The sequence below is a fragment of the Aythya fuligula genome, chromosome 4 (assembly GCF_009819795.1).
Source record: "Aythya fuligula isolate bAytFul2 chromosome 4, bAytFul2.pri, whole genome shotgun sequence".
Taxonomy (NCBI): Eukaryota; Metazoa; Chordata; class Aves; order Anseriformes; family Anatidae; genus Aythya; species Aythya fuligula.
This window is the reverse complement of record NC_045562.1, coordinates 48,036,480-48,053,088: the sequence shown is the minus strand read 5'-3', so window position 1 is coordinate 48,053,088 and position 16,609 is coordinate 48,036,480. Positions and strand designations below refer to the sequence as shown.

The following is a 16,609-nucleotide window of genomic DNA, read 5'->3' as shown; positions in this document are numbered from 1 at the left end:
ATGTGTGCAAAACCAGAAGCATGAGATGAATGCAGAAAGTTAAGTCTTTATGCTAGTGGCCAACTTGTTATTGTGCTAATAATACAGCAGAAATACAACAGAAAGTTGGCAAATTAATAACCAATACCTTGATTTTAATGTCACCTCTGCTCCATCTTTGGAGAGAAAACTTGTTAGGAACCAACATGCTTCATTCTCATTCTCTCTGTCCTTTCCTTTCCCCACCCCACCTACCTAATGCAGGAAACCCGTGTCTGTCTCTCTCCCCTTCCCCACACGATGCAGGTAATCCACCGTCAGCAGTAGAGGCTTCTAAAACTCCGGCTTTTATTCCAACAGTAGCAAACGAAGGAGGAAAACACTGGACTGTTGATGAAGTCAGAGCTCTGATACACATATGGTCAGACAAAAATATCCAGCAACAACTGGAGGGGACAGTGAGAAATAAAAGAATATTTGAACATGTTGCTGCCAGACTTCGGAAGTTCGGGATTGTCAGGGACTGGAAGCAGTGCAGGACAAAATATAAAAATCTGAAACATGAATACAGGAGTGTAAAAAATGCCCAAGGCTCAGGGAGTACAAGTAAAAGTATGAAGTTTTTTAATGAACTGGATGCTATTCTGGGGCACAGCACCATGGAACAAGAAAGTAAATCAGATAATGAGGAAAGTGGGAGGCCTCCAGAATGGACAGAAGCAAAATCAGAGAAGGACTGCGTAGGTAAGTACTTCAGCTACCCATATATCATTTACAGGTTTTGTTTTTTTCAGCATTACCGAGACCTTAAAAGAACCAAAGAAACCAAGCAGCTAAGCAGCTAGATTAACCAGTTTGCTGGGTGGGGTGGGTGGGGAACCCAGAACGAAAATTTATTGTTTTGTCCAGTAGTTTAATGAATATTGTGGTGTGATTGCCCCAGACTTTTTTTTTTTTTTTAAATAGAACTGGAAAACAAAAAGAGAAAGATAAGAGGGAGATGTAGGGTAAGACAAAGATACGGAGAGACCATTCCAATCGAAGTCATATCTGAAGGGACTGTTCCTAGCCTAGATAAAAAATGGATCTGAGAGATGGTCAGACTGTTACTAGAAAAATGAAGACACTGAGCAAAAGAAGTCTGTACTTATAGACATTAGTTAAAAATTAACATTTTAATTTGTCTTTCTCTTATAGTCCCCAACCTGCACTGCATAGGAGTTATTGTTTATTTATTTCTTTATGTACAGCCAGGAACAGGCCTGTTGTTTAATAACAAAATTAAACTTTAAAGTGATTGTTACACAGTAAGAATCCTACACAGTGGGTATTATGGTGGCCAAGTGTAAGTCTAGAAGCCAGTAGGTTAATGAATGAAGTCAATGAAGAAAAATGTAACACAAAGATGAGTTTTTCTCTGCCCAAAAATTATGAAAGTGTTTTGGGGGAAATTTCACTCTTCAGTAGCTGTTTGCAGACTCTTTACTTACGCATCTACTACTGACTGCTGGCATAAGGAGGATCCTAGGTTGGATGGCTCATTTGATTTGACACAGCACAGCTGTTATGTAGTACACAAATGCGGTGCCCTGGTTAACATAGCATTATTTATGCAGAGATGCCTGGAGACACAGGTGAAGAGGACTCTGTTAGTAATATGTCAGAAGATCTACAGATTGCAGATATAAAGAAAGTTTCTGACTCAGGTAAACTGAAGTCTTCTATTTTATACAAATTCCTAAATTTAGTAAGCTCAGATGGATTTCCAAAATGAGCATGCATTGTAATGACAGAAAATGCAGAGGCCTAAAAACTTCTAAGGAGGAAATAACATAATAATGGTAACCATACTTTAAATAAATACAGGCATACATGTGCACATTCTCAGTGCTCTGCTAAATTTGGTAAAAACAGTCTTGTAAATAACATTTTTGAAGATTCAGGGCCCAAGACATTAAGAAGAAACTACTGATTTAAGCAAGTGGAGTGTAATGTATTATTGCATTTACTTTTACTTAAGCTGTAGGTCCCCAAGGAACAGAACTGTTCAGTCTCCTGTGCAAAGGTTAACACAGCATTCTCTTTTTCACAACATAATTAGATCAGTACTTAATATAATTCTGTAAACACTCATGTTAAGGTAGAAATTTCATTTCAGAGTATCACTCCCCATTTCTTGGTGGCTGCTAAAAAATGAAGGTCATATGCTCTTTACAAAGAAATGTTATGGCTTATGTCTGAAAGCGTAACTTTTGGGAGAAGTGGGAATTCAACGTTCAGCTAAAAGCATGTATGAAAGCCTGGAAGACTGACAGATGTCTCTCTCCATAGTAAAGAGCACCTCACGGTCTCCTTCTGTAGCGTGAGGTTGCTTGTGCTCGTAAATTAGGCGTAAAGGAGTACTGACAGAATTTTAAATGGTCAAATGTGAACCTGAAAGGTTTTAATGTCAAATTAAAAATCTTCTGACACGATGTTACTGTAAATACTTCTGCAGAGAATCTGGCAGCTCTGCATATAAGGAAAGAAACAGCTATGACCAGTAAGTAAAGACCTGGTTGATGATGAGAGGTAATCTGAGGTAGACTGGACAGTAGTGTTCTTGCCTCACCACTCAAGTATAATTACATTTATTAATCTAAATTTACTCACAAAGAAATACATAACTGGCCTTTTAGCACATCACCATGAGCACAGAGGCATTCATTAGGGAAAAATAGGTTGTCATGGAAAGAGCATTTCCTACAGGGACTTCATTTTGAAAGAGACAAAATAGGTAAGAAATCATAACCTGCACTCTGTGGGATCCAGTTAAGACAATTTGTAAAATGCATCAAATTCCACTTCCTCCCATCAACAAGTAATATAATACTACATGTATATGAGCAATAGCAAGACACTGTAATAATACACAGATTCAGCAGTGACACTAAACTGTCATCTGGCATAGTTATCAGCTGCTTGCAGCTATGCAGTACTGTAACTGTTTTGGATCACAAGCTTCCAAATCAGTCACCGAAGAAAAAGTTAGCTGTATACTTCCAGTACAGTTTTGAGTACTCAGTTTTTACAATTTTAACATTATGTCAGAATATGCCTAGCTGTTCAATATCTGTAGTTTACAGTGGTTACCATTTCCCTTTTCAAATATATGTATTTAACAGCATTGTTTGTTTGTTTCTGGGTAATTGCAATTGCAGTACGATATTGTGGGCAAGGATTAAAATAGCAAGTGTTTCATGAAGTTTCTCTGGCTCAGCCTGCTCACTCAGAAGACTACTGTTTAAATTTCTGTGGGGAAAAAAAAAAGGGCAAAAACCAGCACTCCTTCTTAATAAGATGCAGTTTCAGCTTCCAAAATTATTTCCCTCATTCCCAAATGAACAGTACAGGCTCAAATCATTGTACCACAGGTGGTAAAGAACACTTAGACTCTTGTGTTTTTTATAGTAACATAATTGGGTATTATATAAAGCAGAGAACAGGTGCACACTTTTTACATTGCAGTATCATGGACACCCTTTATTCTCCAATGTGGTACATGCCTTTCTCTGATAATTCAAATTAATTTAAAGAAAGAAAATTGTTAAGAGATTGTATGTACCTTTGTATTCATAAATTCATTTGATGATAAATAGTGAAAAAGGCAATCAGGCAGAGATACCATGTTATGTGGGATCTTTGATGTCATTGCATTTTTTCACCTCTGCACAAATGTACTCACTACTTAAAGAGTAGGCAATGTGCACCTGAGAGGGAACAGAAAGAGGTAAATAAATCTTAAAAAAATAAAGATTAATAAATAACGTAAATAAATTTTAACACGTTCTCATACAGACTGCAATTTTATTAAAAGTTTCTCTCACAGCATTGTACTGGAGGAACTTTCTCAACAGACTGGCCAGCAGAGGGGGCAAGAGTATCGTATCAAAACCAGTTAGTTCTTGGCAAAAGCAGCTAGAGAAAGCCTAAGGTCACTGAATCTTCTCTTTCCTGCTAACACCTATCTAGATTAAATCAATCTGGAAATAAAACCTTATTTAGTCATTCTGACTGTTGTTTTACATTTCATGGGATCGTTTTTAAGGGCATCTTTCTGAAAATCTTTTTAGAAGAGCCTAATTGCTTCAGTTTGCATACATGGTGATCAGTCAATTCAAACTCCACATGTGTATGTTCCAAACATGTCAGACTTTGCAGCATCACCACAGACTGTGCACAGGTATTTAATTAAGTTTGAGGTATCTGATTAAATCTGAGGTACTGTGGGAAATGATAGTGGAGACAAAACCAAAACTCTAAGGAATGCTAGTAGCCCTAAGTTCTTAAAAACATCTACAGCAAGTGTTTTGTTCCCATCAAATTACTTTTCTTGTCATTATTCTGTACATTTTTTGGTGCCCTGCATACTTTACTATATGTCTGTCTCAGGAGAAATTCAGAATAAGTTGTGACACTGCCAAGGTGCATTGCTAGGCAAAGGTTTTTGTTTTTTTTTAAATGGTTGTTTAAAGTTAGGATCTGAAGTCAGTACATACTCAGGCACTTATGTTGGCTTCTTTTGAATGTTGGCTGCTGTGTGCATGGAATTTTTAAAGGTACAGATATAAAACGAAAAGAGAATGTTTTAATACACATGCTCCAGGTATGAAGTAGATGTTTCAGAGAAGTGCAAAAGCAATAGTTCTTGATTATTCGCTGGCTTAGCCCAAGTCATACTCAGTCTGCAGGCACTAAGTTCAGAGTTGTCTACATCCAGTTTCACAGCTCTGCGTTGCAGAGCAACATGCCAATCTGCATGGCAGCAACTTTGCAGCCTGTTGGAGAGTTAACATAGGCCACGCATTGAAAAATCCTCCTTCCCCCTCCCCTTTCATACTATACATGACACACATAAGAGTAAGGATTAGGAGACAAATTACTGATCTTGCCTTGCGAGCCAGAATATGAGATTAATAGCAATAGTGAGCACGATGCCAAACAAGAACATAGCTCCTATCATTCCCAGGGAGTAAAGGAAAAGTATTGCTACAGCATTGCTCTGGTGGCCTTGTGAACAATGCTTCAAATACAAAGTAGAGATTAAGCATATTTGCTGGCAACTGTCTATAGCTTGACTAAACAATGTGGCTGGAGCCAATTTCTTTTATCCATGCCAGGAACTGTCAATGGTTTGTTCTGTTTGGCTCCCTCTTGCTCTCCTCATGCCCTCCCCCAAAACACTCAGACAAGTAGCTTAGAAAAAAAGCCAGGCTATCTACCCGCATTCTTGGCTCACCAGAAAAAAAAAAAAGGGGGGGAAAAAAAGCACATGATGCTGGTCACATCATAAAGAACATCTGATGCAAACAAGTCCATATTGATTCGGTGGTAATTTTTAATAAAATGGCTATAGATTATGCGTTCTTGCTCAATGTTTCGGGGCAATATTCTTGAATGGACTGAGAACAGGCCGGGAGCCAGAAACTGCTGCCATTGATCCAGCGTGGCCTTCAGCCTGTAACCTCTGTACAGCGGTTTCCTCACCTGGAAATGAGGGCTGCAGAGACCACTTGCATCATCTGCCAGCCTGTCCCAGGGCACAGGGGTGGTGTTCTCCGTCAAACAAGAGAGGACCAATGGCCGAGGTGCTGAGCTCTCCTCCCCGTGACTCTCCTGCTGTCACGGCTGTCAGGGTGCCCAGAGCCCGGGCAGCGTTGATGTAAACCCTGCCGTAAGCTGCACTAGGGGTGATGCTCTGATGACAAGAATTTAGTACTTTGTCTCTATCAAGCAAGCAAGCAGTCCTGCAGATCAATCATCCAGGCAGAGCACCGTGATGTCAGTGAAAGGCCCCTTGTGCTCCAGCTGGGGCTAATTCCGTGACTCCTAACGTCAGTCACCTGAGAGCCCTGCAATAATTTCAGTGTGCATTGAAGCCCTTGTGAAAGTCACCATCTTCCCTATTCTAATGCAAACAGGTTCACCTCTTACTACGTGAACCATCTTACAACCATGATCAGAGAACAATTCAGCTAATTCTAATCCAGGTTTTAATACCTTAAGGAGTGTGCACTTTCCATCCATAACCTTATGCTGAGCAGTTGTTACATGGTCTTCTGGATTTATTTTATAATTGCCTACACTAGGCTCATAAGCCCACTGTTGCAGAAAGTGACAGTTTTCATTTATTTGGAGGTGAAATCTCTAACAATCGTTATTGTTACGGACATTCTCAAGTCAGTGATCCTACGGATACAACTTAGGAATGTTGTAGATGCCCCATCCATGGAAATGTTTAAGGCCAAGCTGGCTGGGGCTTTGAGCAACCTGATCGAGTGGGTGGCATCCCTGCCCATGGCAGCAGGGCTGGAATTAGATAATCCTTTAGGTCCCTTCCAATACAAACCATTCTATGATACTATGAACTTAAGGCCTGTTTACTTAATAAGAGTTCTAATTCTTTTGGTGCAGAAATCCTTGAAGATGAGGACTTCAACAATTCCTCCTTGGCAGCTCTGGAAGCTACACAAATAAAGAAGGAGACAATTGACATAGGTAGGTGAAGATTGTAGCCTGATGGTTGTAACAGCACACTCTACTGGGAACTGCAGATTCCTAAGATTTTTATCTTACTCTCACACATTATACTTAAGCTACTTCTAGGTTATAAAATCTGGTTTTGTTTGATTTCATAGTGTAAAGAATGTGTAAGCCTCTCCTTCCCCTTATTGATAAAAAGATCTTATTTCTCCTGACAACATACTTCCTATTTTGCTAGATGTGATAAATATGCATTTCATTGTGACAAAAATACTGTTCTTTTTCATACAAATCTACTAGAGAGGATGAACTGGAAGACTAAATAGCTGTCTTGTAAACACTGAACACTTTATGCCTTGTCTGTCTTTCAAACTATTTCATGACAGTCCATTTAATTTCAGACTATTCACTATCCAACAATTACCATAAATATTCTGCATTATTTTACATGTAAAACTGAAATCAGAGCCTCAGCAATATGCAGAAGTTGTACGTTCAATGACAAGTATTCAGGAAATTTGTTTTACTAAAATCGTTTAGAATTGACATTAGAATACACTAGGGATAATAATCTTCTGGAATAACTGAACATAGAAACCGTGGATGGTCATGAAAAAAAGGCATTAGAGGAAATAATGACGTTGAAATCTATTGGCCTTACATCCTGGATCAAATTATACTCTTATGGTATTACTGTTTATACTCAGAAGTTAGTGGAAGGAATAAAAAATTCTACTATAATGATTCTGTGAATGACAAATTCTTTGCCCTTTTACCCTTAAAGTTTCTACCATAAGAATATCTCTATTGTTTGCATCAGTATTTCTGTGATGCAGGCAAGGTGCTATCTTTTTGGCAATTGTGTTATTTAAAGTTGGGTGTTCAGACTCCCTATCCAGCACAGCTTTTAGAACTGTTTACATAGGCTGGTTTTGATTATGGAAGATAACTGTAAAGGAGTATGACACTGAGGACAATATCAGAGTAATCACAGCAATGACATAGAAAACACAAATTCCATTAAGGATAAAGTGAGACTGTGTCCCTGAAAGCTCAGAGACATAGCAAGGTCACACCAATGCAAAGAAGAGTTCATACACAGTGACAGAATAAATGTCATGCAAATCAACTGACTGCCTTACACATCCAAATTTTCCCTGGTTTTGTCACATAATATCCATTTGAGGATAGCAGTCACCCTGGTCAGCAGTACACAAATGCCACTGCCAAAGGCAGAAAGATCAGAGGAGAAACATGATTGAGAGAATGAACACCTGATGAAGGGAAAGCCATGGTTTTTGGACCATAATTCAAAAAAACAAAACAAACAAACAAACAAATCACTCGAGAGCCTAGGATCAGAACTATTGCTCCCTTCTGGTTCAAATCTGTATTTCCAAAAGCTGCAGATGCAAGAATTTTGTTAAGAGTTATGGGGAAAACTAATTATGAAATAGATCTTTATGAAAACTTTTTTTCTGTTAGCACCCCGATGATTTTACGATTATAAAAATGTAATTTCTGATTCTAAGTTTTCCATAGGTGTGACATTAATTCCTGCATATGATTTGTGAAAAATATGTACCAAATATTTAAGATAAAGCACGTCATAAAGAAAATATAATTTCCAAATACTATTCTGCATATATTAGCAAGCACCATTATAGAAAGTACATCAAATGAACACTAATTTACCAACTATCTCTTATTTCTAAGTATCTAAACCATCCACTCAGTTTTTCAAACATATAAGGAATATTTACTTCTACCATTTCCTGAAAACTTCGTTGAACATACTAGGTCTGTGATATCCCCCACTGAAACTATAAGAACTAATCTTTCTCCCCCTCCCAACCCAACAAGTAATACCTCACAAATTGAACTTGCACCCTCAAAGAAGTCCAAGCATGAGAAAGCAAGCCCAGAGTCAGCAGAGATAGGTTTTGATGTCCATAGATGGCTTCAAGAACTCGGAGGGCTCCTGTCCAACCAGTTTTATTTTTGAAGCTGTAGTTTTTATGCTGTGAAAGTGCAAAGCTCTTGTAGCCTCAGTTTTGCCAAGGAGGACAAAAATGGCATGTAGACATGTAGTAAAAGAACAGAATGATGTCTCTATCCTGTTAGCAATGGAATTTTGAAGAGAACTCTGATGTGGGTAGAATAATAAATACTTCTCCTGTATTTCGTGCTTTGTCATTTAAGCTGTATAGAATAGTTTCCGATTGAGCCATCCCTGCATGTAGAAAGTGCAATTTAGGCAATAAGATTTCCACAAAAGTTTTAACAAATTGTTTACTTTCCAATTTTTCTACTGCTTCTGTTATCTCCATCACATCAGCTCCCTATCAGAGGCTAGCCTTTCACTTCAAAATAAACAAACATGGTTACCTCCTAACTGGAGGCAAAAGCTTGCAACTTGCCCCACAAAACGGTGCATCAACTCCTTGTGTCCTTTCTGGAATCAGGGATAGATGCACCTCAGACTTGAAACCCACCACTGTAGCTTAGTAAAATGGACTCAAAACCACTTTTCTGTGGCAGAAGCCCCCCGCTCAGCAGTATGAAATGAAACTTTGGCAATGCCACTGCATGCAGGTCTGGTCTGTGTAAAGGTGCCCGTGCCTGACGCTCCTCCTAATCACAACTGAATCTGCAGTTCGCAAACTTGGGAGCAGGACTTCTGGAGCAGTCCCTGCTCATTTTGTGGCAACAGCCAGTGAGCATGAATGACTCTGCCAGGGAATGCGCGGCAGTTTGAGCCCTACTGGGTGTGAGGGAATCCCCAGGAGCGTGCCCTTACAAATGGCACCCCATCGATGGACGGCACACCCGTGCCAGTCAATGTGCACAAACATGTTATGGAAATCTACTTACATGTGAGATGCAAACCTGCCACGTACGCCTACGTGCTCAGTCAGGTATTTTAATCTTCTGTGCAGCATCCACAGCTACCTTTGAGGAATGTGGGGGCAGGAAGAAAGATAAAGCTTATGAGATATGCTAATAAATAGAGAGGCAAGTGGCAGAAAACTTGCAACCCTCTGAGTAATGGATTATGACATTTTTAATCAAAGATAGGTGTTACCTGCAGAAGATGGGAATAATATTAACAATTTATTTCCCCAAATCCCTTTTATTTAAACATGCATGTTTCTATAGATGATGATTCTATAAGCACTACCTCAGAAGACAGATCTTGTACGCCAGTAGCAAAACGGATAGTTGGGACAGGTGAGTATTCATTTCCATGCATTTATTCTGAAAGCAAGTTGCACTGGAATTTCTGTACAAAGCTGGAGCAACCAAATCTCTGCTGTAAACATGGCTCTAACTTTATCTGCTTTTGACTCCAGTATGGCGTTACCACTAAACCTAAAAATTAATTTCAGACTGACTAAGAGCAGCATCAGCCTCCTTCTAAATACTTAGATAGTAAGATTTTAGGATTTTTTCTTGTATCAAAACCATGGAAACATTTTCATTTGCATGCTATTTCTTCTTGTCATTCTAATTTGACCCTGGAAAGCCATTTCTTATTACTGCTGATACAACGTTGCTTCTAATGCTTAAAGCCTATTGCTGTCCTGTATGTAGCACCCTGACATGTCTTGAATTTGAAGAAAGTTACAGCAAGAAAAGTTACGCTGATAAAATGTGGAATTTTAGATGGCTTCCGGAGACAGGAGATTATGTATTTTGCATACTTAAGAGAAATGTAAGCACAAGTGGATATTAATATTGTAAAATTAGAAGATTTTTGTAACTAGAGATTATTATAAACATAAATTAATCCTTCAGCTTGTTACTTAATCATTAGCTACAATTACATTTTAATATATGTATACTCAGCAATACTCAGTTGTTTCATTATATTTTCAGATAATCATATTCCCTTGGAAGAAGCACGAAATCACTTTAAAGTTATTACAATTAATGATACTGGAGCAGGAAGACACTGGAGCGATAATGAAGTCAGAGCTCTGATAAACATATGGTCAGATGAAAAGATACAGCAAATGCTTGAAGGGGCCACAAGAAATAAAGAAATATTTGAGGAAATTGCCAGAAGGTTAATGAAACGTGGAATAGACAGAGACTGGAAACAATGTCGCACAAAGTACAAGAACCTAAAATACGAATACCGTGCACTACAGAAAGAAAATGAGCACCTTGGTAATCCCAGGAGAAAAATGAGATTTTATGAAGAAATTGATGATATCTTAAAAAGACAGCCTCTAGTACCATCAAGCTGGCGATATGAAAGTTCAAGCCTCTTATCAGGTACTAAAATCTCAGTAATGAGATAAAGCGATTAAAACAAAATTTAAAGTTGCCTGGATGACCCATGGTTCTGGGGTGAAATACAAGGCTGAAATGAGGAGGGAGGGAAAATAACTGCAGAACCTCTATCTGCATGGTCAGACAGGCAATGCTCAGAGGACAGCAGCGGTCTTTGGAGGAGTTTAGAAGTGAGAAAAATAACAAAAAGTAAAAACACGCAACATGCTCGATGTTATTAGAAAGTCTTTGTGCTTTTGGAAGACTAAGTGAGATATGGTGAAATGGTGCTAGAGAAACAAGACAGGCCTTAGAGGTGATCCAACAGGCATGTAAAGCATGACTGATACAGAGCTGCAAGCTCATACCAATTAGAACTGTGTAACAGTCAAGTCAAGTGCAAGGACTTCAAAAAAGCAAAGTTCATTAATTAAATTCACACCACAGTCAATAGAGGAAAAAATCCAGGGCTGTAATGTGTATTTGAGCACTTGTAATTATAATCTGCCTGGAGCAGAGGCAGCTGCTCCTGAGAGCCAGAGGAGTCGTCAGGTGGATCAGACACTCGTGTAGAAGCAACTGTACCACTGCAGCATATATATGCAGCATAATGCAGCATACAGCTCAGTGAATTATGGTAAACCAGGTTTAATTCTGGTTTTTCTAAACACACCAGATAATAATTACCAATGCCACAAACAGTAGTTGAGGACTTGAACCAGTTTGGCAGCAGAGGTCAGATGGACAGCTTGAGCAGAAGCTGCTGGAGCAATCCTTGAGGCAGCTGTCCTTACTTGTGAATCAGAGCCATAACACAGTGTCCAGCAGCACCCTACAGTAGTGCCATTGGGTGAGGCTGGTGGCCATGAGATGACACTGCTGCTTCCCACCTACCTCATTCTTATGCTAGACGACATTCTTAAGACATCCCTTTTCTTCCAAATCCAGAAACAAGATATTAGTGCTCATTTCTCCCTGTAAATGGAATTTTTCAACACCAAGAGTATTTGAGCTGACATGGCTGCTTTACATTTTAGCATGCCAGAAAAGGGCTGTGCTATCTGTGCTGTGAATGCTGATGCAGGCAGGATATGGGAAAACAATAACCTTTCATAAAAGAGGCTTTAATTATTAGCTTGCCTGAGGCATCTGTCAAGCAAACGTATGTGTCTCCACCCTGACTGCATGCCAGTCCAGCACCTAACTTCTCTAGAAGATTCCTACTGCTCCAAGTCAGTTGTTGCAATGCATTTGCTTTTGCAGGATAAAGCATTTTGGTTTGTGACTGACTATGCTTTTAGAATCTCTGCAAGACACTTAGTCACCTTGCTTCTCTCTTTTAAGTTTCAGTTGGAGATGTTACAGCAAACACAGGATCCTTGGGTATCAAGAGAAAAACATGGAATGATGGTAAGAGCCTCTGACTTTTTAAAGCATCTACACATTACTGTTAAATTGGATGCCATACACTAGTTTACAGTTTAAAAAAATCCTATAACTTAACACCAGCCTCCAAACTAACATTGTTCTTGCACTATTAACAATCTGCAAAAGAAACCTCCAGATTAAAATGTGGGCCTAAGGCAATTTGTTTATTTGAATCCTCATCCCTGATAAAAAATAAATAAAAATGAGGGAGGCATTGGGAAATCATAGAACGGCTTGGATTGGAAGGAACCTCAAAGATCACCTAGTTCCAAACCCCCTGCCATAGGCAGGGATGCCACCCACTAGATCAGGTTGACCAAGGCCCCATTCAACCTGGATAGGTATTATGTATCCATTATATATATGGATATATATTAAAGAAATAATTATTTAATTTATGAGAGTCAAACATAAGAAAAACGTTAACAGATTTTAAAAGGAAGAAGCTGTTTAATAATCTGTGTTACTCAGAGGAAAATATGGACAGTATCACAGTCATGGTTGTGATTTCTTCATATTATACCATGTGTCAGTAAATGATAGAAATTATGTCCTTAAAACTGCAGAAGAGAAAAATACGTTAAGATCTATTATCAAAGCAATGGTATGTTAAAGAATCACTGAAAGAAAAATGAAGGAATGGACAGAAATATGTATGCAGTTTGAGAGGAAAGGTCATGAACTACTCTTGTTCCTAATACAATTGGCAGGCCCTAAATAATCAATAGTCCAAAAATGATGGATAACAAAGTTAGTTTTTAGGAGACTCCCCCTTACTTTTAATACTAAAATTACATCTTGTCTGTAGACAGATGAACACAAACAGATCCAAACACTACACCATTTCTGTTCATTACATTGTTAGAAATTGCATTAACAGCACTAACTCTATGTAATTAAGTATTATTTCTTCTATTGTCAATTAGCTGTGTCTTACAGAAGGCGGTAGTTAGGCAAAGCCTGAGAGTTCAAATATGAGAGAGCAGCCAGAATGATTTTTACAAGGTCTACTTCATTCCTACTGGTCATTATACAATGACCCCTTACACAACACCAGACAATGCCTGCCAAAAGAGGGTAATAGAAGGACAGCATTAGGGAAATGTAGCATGTGCTAGACTTCAGTCAGCGGTTCATTGACTTGTACACTCTAAGTACATACTTTGCTTTGTTCACAGAGATGTCACCTGTTCCACTTAAGAAAAGTGCTTCTGAAAACACTATACTCCAGTTTCAAAAACTGTTAACAGAGAGAGTGCACACAGAAGGCAAAAAGTTACTGTTAGAAAGGCTTTGTAAGCAGGAAGAAATGCAAGACCTCAACAGAACTCAGCTGTATGCTGATCCATCAGCCATACAACAGGTTGGTTTAATGAACTTTCTAACAAATTAGCATGCAAAACAATTCTCTCAGATGGTAAGAAATTAAATAGACTTATTTATGAGAGTAGGTCACCCACATGAGTACATGGTTGCTCCCCTTTAATTTATTCACCTTCAGTCATCTGAACTAAAAAAAAGGTATGAGTTTCCATCATAATCTTTAACAATGAACTTTTAGAAGTGGCATCAGTTAGTCTAATAAATTATATAACTTCTTCCTAATGCCTTGGGTCACCTACATTACACAAATGACAGGGTTAATTGAAAGAAAAATTCACTTTGACTGATCAAAGAAAACATCTACACTTAAAATTTCAACCTATCATGTTCAATTACTATGTCTAACCATTCTAGCAAATTAGTCCTCTGCAATTAAGTGAACTGTTAAGTGAACAAAGATTCTCTTTTTGGTTAGGCAAGGCTAGGTGGGGAAAAAAATAACCCTTAATTCCTTTTACCCTGCTAATCTTGTCACCTGCTAAGGTAGGGAACCATCCCTATCTGCCTGCAGAGGGTATGATGCTGTGCAGTAATGAACTAGAGAATTCAGTGAGCCAGAAAGTTGGTACCCACCTAGAAGGGGCAGATATGGGTTCTGGTCCTTGTTGTAAGGGCCCTGGTTACTGGCCCTGTCCAGTAACCAACCAAATGAAGCAGAAAAAACAGACACCGTGCAGGGAGATGATAAATGACAAACACCATTAAGTAATCCTGCAGAAACCTACTAACCAATACTTTGTGGTTGCGTAAGCGAGTACTTTACAGCCTAACCTGCCTGCAAGGCATGCATTTGCAAGGCTTTCCTCCGAGTGTATTCAAGCAGAAGAACAACTCATTTGTGGATCTGTCATGTTTGTGCATAGACCTGCATAGCCCTGCCAAAGCTAGGTTAGTTCTGGGCACACACACAGACTCAAGTGAAGTCAAACAGTCAAGTTCTCATTGCAGAAGCAGCAGCAACCAGTTGTGTTCTGTTTTTTAAATACCCAGGGGCCTAAATTCCACCCAATCCCTCTTCACTAAATTTTACACAAAGATCTTAGTGGATCTAGTGCTTTGTTTCCTGTTCTGTGGTTACTTATTTTCTTGTTAATTCTTTTATGAGAGATTATATGAAGGTATTAGTTATCTTCAAATTATACTGATTACCTTTCTACAGTGGTAGACTTGATCTGTTATTTGACTAACACTTTAAAAACAATTCTGAGAAGTCAGAGATATATCCCTAGAAAATCATCATTTTTGATCACTTTCATTTATACAGTGACAGACAAGTCTGTCACTGTATAAATGTCTAAGTCGTGCCAGTGTATACTTAGTGACCATTTTTCACATTTACATTGGTTTCTTAGTGTAAACCAATGTAAATGTAAAAATCTTTAGCTTATAATGAGACAATTGTAATACTAATCACAGTTAGCTAAAAAACAACAACAAAAACCTTTCCTTTTTTCTTTCCTTTACAATTGCATTGGTTTAAAGACACATCCTTGAACTTACATCTATTATATTACTTGCATATAGAACTGCAACCTTTGGCAGGACAAGGAATCTGTCCCTGTCCCTGCTTCGTGATCAGGTGTCCTAGAATATGCTGAGCTAGCTGAAGAGCTTCCCATTCCTAGCAGCACTAAAATCACAGGTTAGTCCTTCTGTGGAAGGGGCCAGAAAAAAATGTGTTCCCATTCTAATTCACTCCAGGTTATGTAAACAGTTGAGATCAATTCAGATTTAAATGAAGTTTTTAAGATAACTGTACTCCATTCCCTGAGTGCAAGGCTGAAGTTGCATAAACCAGCTGCCACTTGATAACTCATTGCAACATGAAAATCTCTTTATTCCTGCTGGATCCCCCACAAACCAGCTCATTTTGATAGTCTGACACCAGACTAACCCAGATGAAAAAAAAAAAAAAAGAAAAAAGGCAAATGATTTTCTGTGCAGTTAGTGAGTTGAAGCGGCCCAGCAAGTCCTCAGGTGTGCTAGCCCTAACTTGGAGCAGCTCAAAGGTGCTTTGTTGCAGTGTGACTGCCCTCACAGAAGGAAGGCTAACTTGAGGAAGGCAGTTAGCATCGCAAAGACAAGCTTCACTTAAAATTCTGAATGATGCACGAGGATTGCGGTCTCTCCAAAGCTTTGCTGTCACTCATTACAATGCCCCTGCCTGCTTCCCCCACCCCCAAAAAAATATCTTCTCTCAGAATACAAAAAAAGAGACTTATTTTATTAATTAGAACAATCTCAAGAAATATGCATCTGTATTAAATGCTGCTGTCCAGGTGAAAACTGTACAGCAGTACTCAGACAAAGGACTGTCTAAATTCTTAGAAGGTCAGAGCACACACGCAATTGCAGAGCATGCATGCAATCTCTATTTGGAAACTTCATATCGACACTAGAGGGTAGGCATGAAGCAAGAACTGACAGACAAAAAAAAATAGCACGCATGGCTTCTACTTTTTTGTTGTTGTTGTTTGTTTTCCTCAGAAAACATGCCTGCACTTAGCAAAGAGCAGGATTTACCTAACAATGTGCAAAGAAGGTGGACTTCCCTTTGTGTGAGATTCCACTTCTATTCTGCTTTGTGGCTAGAAAGTATAGCATGCTTTTAAAAATTATTTTGACAGAAAAATATCCCCTTCTTTTCTACCATTCACATTTATTTTTGGCCAATAGTGATAAGTCAAGTGTAGGGGAGCATTTGGCACTATCTAATACTTATACACTACTCACACTTCTTTGTAAGAAGTATTTTACTTGAATGTTTAGGAAGCTGAGACAGATAAATCAAAGTGGCATCAGGACAACCTTTCTTCATTGCAATTGTGGCTATGATACAACATCACTTACTGCTTAGGGACAAAATAACATGAAGGTTGCATTCAGAATTCCAGTTGTCTAGAGCTATTGTCTGCTGCCTTTGACAGTATCTTTTGGGGTGGTGCCAATGGGCTAAATCTAGTATCACTAAAATAAAGGATTTCTCAAAAAAAGTCCCTTCAAATACAGCATTTAGTTA

General features: G+C 38.7%; 2 protein-coding genes across 4 annotated transcripts in view; one reads left to right on the top strand and one right to left on the bottom strand.

Annotated features, from left to right (window-relative positions):
- The window catches only part of LOC116488853, a 37,986-nt gene that overhangs the window by 7,976 nt on the left and 13,401 nt on the right, over positions 1 to 16,609 (top strand). The window contains exons 3-9 of one of the 3 annotated variants that reach the window (XM_032186804.1): positions 286 to 723; positions 1,596 to 1,685; positions 6,433 to 6,516; positions 9,661 to 9,732; positions 10,381 to 10,782; positions 12,124 to 12,189; positions 13,386 to 13,570. In XM_032186804.1, the coding sequence (XP_032042695.1) occupies positions 286 to 723; positions 1,596 to 1,685; positions 6,433 to 6,516; positions 9,661 to 9,732; positions 10,381 to 10,782; positions 12,124 to 12,189; positions 13,386 to 13,570 (1,337 nt within the window). Of the gene's footprint in view, positions 1 to 243; positions 724 to 1,595; positions 1,686 to 6,432; positions 6,517 to 9,660; positions 9,733 to 10,380; positions 10,783 to 12,123; positions 12,190 to 13,385; positions 13,571 to 16,609 lie in introns of all 3 variants that reach the window. The other 2 variants (XM_032186803.1, XM_032186805.1) reach the window with 2 other exon arrangements.
- Positions 1 to 16,609, bottom strand: part of PPAT (phosphoribosyl pyrophosphate amidotransferase) — a 45,947-nt gene that overhangs the window by 23,472 nt on the left and 5,866 nt on the right. The gene's annotated exons all lie outside the window — the stretch shown is intronic.